Here is a 6,300-nt window from a genome sequence, read left to right on the forward strand (position 1 = left end):
CTCTCTCTCTCTGACCCTGTGTGCTTTGGTAGTGGTCTGTCTCTTTCTGACTGTGTGATTTTGTTGTGGTTTCTGTCTGACTATGTGGTCTTGTTGTATTTCTGGTCTAGGTCAGCCGAGCTCTCGGGCCGCCTCCCAGTCCAACGTGTACCTGGACACCTACGGTTACTGTGATAACGGCCAGGCATACGACACCATGAGCGTGGACAGCTCTGACTCAATGGAGACCAGCATCTCTGCCTGCTCCCCCGACAACGTCTCCTGGTAGGTGGCTGTGTGTGTGTTGGGGAGAGAGGAGAGGTGAAGGAAAAGGGGGAGAATTGATGTGTGTGTGTTCAGAGGCTGAATGTGCATACCAATCATATGAAATCAGTTTCTCATTTTCTATAATGTGAAACATGGAGAGGGAGAGAGAGAGGTGAATGTTCATGCATGTTGAAACATTTGTGTGTGTTTGTGTAGAGCTAATGTAAAAAGTATGTTTGCAAATGGACCTGTAGCTCTCCCGCCATTTAGGCTCCCTCCTCAGGGGGAGGTTAGGGGAGTCAGGTTACAAGCGGGGATAGCTATCAAGCGGAGGTAGATTTGGGGTTCAGCCTCACTGTGGTGAAATCATGAGTTCTGTATGTAGAGTGCTCTCTCTCTCTCTCTCTCTCTCTCTCTTTCTCTCTCTGTATCTTTCTCTCTCTCTCTCTTTCTCTCTCTATCTTTCTCTCGCTCTCTCTCTCGCTCTCTCTGACTCTGTATCTCTCTCTCGCTCTCTCTCGCTCTCTCTGTACCTCTCTCACTTTCTCTTTCTCTGTCTGTCTGGAGAGGGTTCAGTCCAGCTCTACACCCCTGGGTTTTAGATGGGTTAGTCTGTTTCTGTGGTCCAGACATTGGAGCTGTTTGCTTGTTTCTGTGCACTGTGAAGCTTTCAGTGACACAGCAAAGCACAATTAGGTTTTGTGGTTTCATTTCGGATTGGACTGAAGGTAAAACGGGATTGGTTCTGTAAACTCACGGCACAGATTCTGTATTCTGTGGGTCTTGGCTCTGGTTGGTTCTTTTTGGGTTAAATTGGACTGGACTAGCTTGGAGCATTTGAATGGACCATAAGCTCCACTCCCTCTCATATATACAGGTAAGCGGGAGAGAGGGAGAGAGGGGGGAGAGAGAGAGAGAGAGAGAGAGAGAGAGAGAGAGAGAGAGAGAGAGAGAGAGAGAGAGAGGAGAGAGAGAGAGAGAGAGAGAGAGAGAGAGAGAGAGAGAGAGAGAGAGAGAGAGAGAGAGAGAGAGGAGAGAGAGAGAGAGAGAGAGAGAGAGAGAGAGAGAGAGAGAGAGAGAGAGAGAGAGAGAGAGAGAGAGAGAGAGAGAGAGAGAGAGAGAGAGAGAGAGAGAGAGAGAGAGAGAGAGAGAGAGAGAGAGAGAGAGAGAGAGAGAGAGAGAGAAGAGAGAGAGAGGAGAGAGAGAGAGAGAGAGAGAGAGAGAGAGAGAGAGAGAGAGAGAGAGAGACACTGAGACTCAGGTTGCTTATATTTCCTGGCTAGCATTCCTGTTGGATTACCTCTCTGATCCGCATGGCGCTGTAATCACACATACAAACACACACACAGTGCTCCAATCAGGATAATTCCCAAAGGAGTATCCATGTAGCCTCGGGAATGGAACACCATATGGAATACTGCATCTCTGTAAAGCCATCACTGGAGTGACGTCTGTGTGTACTAGTTATGTAAGGGAGAGGCCTCTTTCTGAGAAAGGTGACAGGAACAGGAAAGAGAATCCCTGTGTGGCTCCGTTGGTAGAGCATGGTGCTTGCAACGCCATAGTACAAAAAAACGATGAGAATGCATGCACTAACTACTGTCGCCCTAGATAAAAGCGTCTGCTAAATGATTCAAATGTAAGAGAAGAGATGTCGAGAGGAGCGAGAGAGATGAGAGGGTTGAGAGAAGGAATGAAGGATTATGGTTGAGCTGAAGCAGAGATGGATAGAGGAGGAGTTAGCTAGACTTATTCCAGGTGTTTCTTTTGAAGTGGAAATGAAAAGCAGCAGACTGTGCTGAGACACACACACACACACACACACACACACACACACACACACACACACACACACACACACACACACGTCCAGGCTGGTTCTAATGTGTTCCAGCAGGGCCCATTCTTAATGACTGTGTGTGTTCCATGAGAAGAATAAGTCCTGTGCTGCATCATTCCCAGCCTGTAGAATATCTGTGTGTTGCAGTGCCAGTATGTCTAACGTGACCAAACTGGAGGAAATGGAGCGTCTGCTGAGACAGGCTCAGGCAGAGAAGAATCGCCTCATAGAACACAAGGTAACATACACACGTGCACAGATAAACAAACACACACACACACACACTGACATCTAAAGTAAAGTGTGTGTTGTGTCTGGTGCAGGAGCAAGAGATGGAATCACGCAAACAGGCTCTGGAGGAGGAGAGGAGGAGGAGGGAGGATCTGGAGAAACGACTGCAGGAGGAGACCAACAGACGACAGAAACTCATCGACAGGGAGGTGAAACTACGGGAGAAACAGAGAGCACAGGTAAAACAATAGGCATACGAAACAGTATCTCTCCAGGACTAAGATTGCTGACTACTAGAGTAACCTTTAACCCCTGTCCCCACAGTCCCGTCCTCTGACGCGCTACCTGCCAGTTCGTAAGGATGACTTTGACCTAAAAGTCCATATAGAGTCAGCGGGCCACAGTGCTGACACCTGTTTCCACCTGTCCCTCACGGAGAAGACGTGCCGAGGATTCCTGGTCAAGATGGGGGGAAAGATCAAGACCTGGAAGAAACGCTGGTTCGTCTTTGACCGCAACCGAAGAACGCTTTCCTACTTCTCAGGTAAAGAACGGACAGGGACCATGGACTGGAGTCTGAGTAACACACCACTAAGTCCTAGTCTTCTGGTCTGCTTGTGTGTTTCTAACTGTTATGTGTTTTGTCTCTGCTGCAGACAAGCATGAGGCCAAGCTGAAAGGGGTCATCTACTTCCAAGCAATAGAGGAAGTTTACTACGACCACTTAAAGAACGCACACAAGGTACCTACTCCTTTATTGTGTGTGTGTGTGTGTGTGTGTGTTAGACACGGTCTTTCTCTTATTAAATGCTGAATCCTTGTAGCCTTGCTGTATCTGATCCCTTTCCCTATTCTTCTCTCCCCCTCCTTCCCTCCCCCCTCCAGAGTCCTAACCCATGTCTGACATTCAGTGTGAAGACACATGACAGGGTCTATTACATGGTGGCCCCCTCTCCTGAGGCCATGAGGATCTGGATGGATGTCATTGTCACTGGGGCCGAGGGATATACTCAGTTCATGGTGTAGAAGGCGTGATATGGCCATGGCGGAGGGATACACCCACTTTATGGTGTAGGAGACTTAATCTGTACGCGTCGGAGGGATACACTCAGTTCATGGTGTGAAGAGGGGTGCTTCGGAGTGGAAGGATACAGCCAGTGTGTGGTTACAACGACAGGACTAGCTCCTCTCTCTTCTCTGTGACACAGATGGACTTTTTATTTCTGTATTTTATTTCTGTATTTTATTATTATAAAAATGTCCAAGGACGTGTTCTCCAACAGTGTGCCTTAACTCTCACAGTAGCTCTGCTGGGATTGGCCAGTGTTTTTATGCATCATTAGTAAACAACCAAACAGAACGGTCATTTAAATTCCTGGTTGTGTAGGGTCAAATGATCAGGGGGCAAGTTACTGATATTTACTCATCCCCAAAGACCTCAGGTCTCCTGTGTGTGTGTGTGTGTGTGTGTGTGTGTGTGTGTGTGTGTGTGTGTGTGTGTGTGTGTGTGTGTGTGTGTGTGTCTGTCTGTGTCTGTGTGTGTGTGTGTGTGTGTTTGTTACATTGTGATCACATAACCCAGAGGTGCTAATCTTTTTGTATGGTGTCTTTTCTCATGAGGCCAATGTCCTCCATTGTGTCTTCCAGTGTAGCCAAAGGTCAAGTCATCTGTGGTAAAATACAATACCCAAGGCTTCTACTTGGGGAATAGGTTGTCATTGAGATGCAGCCTTATACATGTCAGTGGTATAATAAATACAGGATCATATAGGTTAACCCTCACAGATTATAATCATGCTGGTCAAGCTTTCGCTGCGTATGTTAACGTTGACTAACCAGATAGCTATATGTGAGTTGTATTAATCAAATGCCTTGTTTCATGTTTAATGGTGAGCAGCCTTGGCATATAGGCTTACTGTATGTTAGTGCTCAGTCATGATGCTTTTCCTTCCCACCATCATATACATCTAGTTATTCCCTCTCTTCAGTAGAGGGTGACAGCTGAACAGTCTGAGGGACAGAGAATGACCCCTAAACCATCCCAACTTGACCCTAGCACCTTATGCAGTGAGTGTAGGACAGGTGTAAGCAAATCCAATCCATTTTTGTCACTTGCTTCATAAACAACAGGTGAAGACTAACAGTGAAATCCTTACTTAAATTACTAAATTCCACCCTGCCCATTGTTTCTACTGTATCCTTTCAGATATGAAGTATCCGGGGTCGGGCTAGCCAGGGGTTTGATTCATTATCGGGCATTAATGTGCTTTTTAACCATTATATATATATATTTTTAAATGGCTGTTTTTTTTAATCATGTAGCTATATCATACTGTATTTATGCTATTGATTATCAATGCATGTATCTTTATTTCTGCATACAGAAAAAGCAAGAACACATATTAAAGCAAGAACATATTGTCACTTGAAAATGTGTTTGGTAATTTTTCTTGAAAAGAGAACATGTTTTCATGAGACATTGATTTGATGAAGGGTCCATGATCCATGTAAAGATTCTGGTTATGCTAAATATCACTGGGAAACTCCATGTAATCAGAAGCAGCGGTGTTGTATCAGAACCACTAGAGGGTGATCTGGTCCTGTATTCAGACTGGCTCTCAGTCCTCTTGGCACATTGTATACACACAGGGGTAACATGAGGAGAGACCTTCAACCAAAGAACAGGTTCATTTCCCCCACGGTCTTAAAGAACATCAGATAATAGAGACCTGCTATGACCTCATCTTTGTCCCAGTTTTATGTTCAATCAGAGAGTTCTTGATGTTCTTGTTTTTCTGTCAGAATCACATGTTAAATTCTCATGCGGTGGCTCCCTAACTTGTGCATGTATATAAGGAAGGGGATTGTGCCTATAGAATACATGTCTAAAAGATGTATCATTTCAGAATAAGTGGTGCTGTAGCTCTGCTGGTGTTGCTGGTCTGTCTGTCTGGAGCATGGGCTCAGGGAGAGAGTGGAGGTGTCAGAGAATTACATCACTCAACAGGGTCACAGGGAAAGGGGAGAGAGTGGAGGTGTCAGAGATAATTACTCGACAGGGTCACAGTGAAGGTCAAGAGACCACCACCGCCCCTGACATCTGGACCGAACTGAGGTGCGCTGAGTGATGTGGTGTAACAGAGAGTGGATGTTAGATCAACATATTCATATTGTTTCCCTTTAATTCCAGTCAAAGTAGCTGAATTGTTATCCATGGGGGGCAGAGTGACAGTCAGTGAGAAGGAGGTGAAGGAGCTGGAGAGAGAGAATGCAGGTACTACACAACTACAGATATGAACTGGCACATTTACAGTGAGGGAAAAAAGTATTTGATCCCCTGCTGATTTTGTTCGTTTGCCCACTGACAAAGAAATGATCAGTCTATAATTTTAATGGTAGGTTTATTTGAACAGTGAGAGACAGAATAACAACAAAATAATCCAGAAAAACGCATGTCAAAAATGTTATAAATTGATTTGCATTATAATAAGGGAAATAAGTATTTGACCCCCTCTCAATCAGAAAGATTTCTGGCTCCCAGGTGTCTTTTATACAGGTAACGAGCTGAGATTAGGAGCACACTCTTAAAGGGAGTGCTCCTAACCGCAGCTTGTTACCTGTAAAAAAGACATCTGTCCACAGAAGCAATCAATCAATCAGATTCCAAACTCTCCACCATGGCCAAGACCAAAGAGCTCTCCAAGGATGTCAGGGACAAGATTGTAGACCTACACAAGGCTGGAATGGGCTACAAGACCATCGCCAAGCAGCTTGGTGAGAAGGTGACAACAGTTGGTGCGATTATTCGCAAATGGAAGAAACACAAAAGAACTGTCAATCTCCCTCGGCCTGGGGCTCCATGCAAGATCTCACCTCGTGGAGTTGCAATGATCATGAGAATGGTGAGGAATCAGCCCAGAACTACATGGGAGGATCTTGTCAATGATCTCAAGGCAGCTGGGACCACAGTCACCAAGAAAACA

General features: G+C 45.5%; 1 protein-coding gene across 8 annotated transcripts in view; it reads left to right on the top strand.

The window, feature by feature from the left end:
* The window catches only part of LOC115152595 (pleckstrin homology-like domain family B member 2), a 50,149-nt gene extending 45,400 nt beyond the window's left edge, over window positions 1–4,749 (top strand). For all 8 annotated transcript variants that reach the window (XM_029697384.1, XM_029697386.1, XM_029697385.1 and 5 more), the window contains 6 exons: window positions 111–264; window positions 2,234–2,324; window positions 2,410–2,556; window positions 2,642–2,861; window positions 2,974–3,059; window positions 3,203–4,749. In XM_029697384.1, coding sequence (XP_029553244.1) covers window positions 111–264; window positions 2,234–2,324; window positions 2,410–2,556; window positions 2,642–2,861; window positions 2,974–3,059; window positions 3,203–3,343 — 839 coding nt within the window. In that variant the 3' untranslated portion in view covers window positions 3,344–4,749. The remainder of the gene's footprint in view (window positions 1–110; window positions 265–2,233; window positions 2,325–2,409; window positions 2,557–2,641; window positions 2,862–2,973; window positions 3,060–3,202) is intronic.
* The last annotated feature ends 1,551 nt before the right edge of the window (window positions 4,750–6,300 follow it).

This window comes from Salmo trutta, chromosome 2, assembly GCF_901001165.1.
Source record: "Salmo trutta chromosome 2, fSalTru1.1, whole genome shotgun sequence".
Taxonomy (NCBI): domain Eukaryota; kingdom Metazoa; phylum Chordata; class Actinopteri; order Salmoniformes; family Salmonidae; genus Salmo; species Salmo trutta.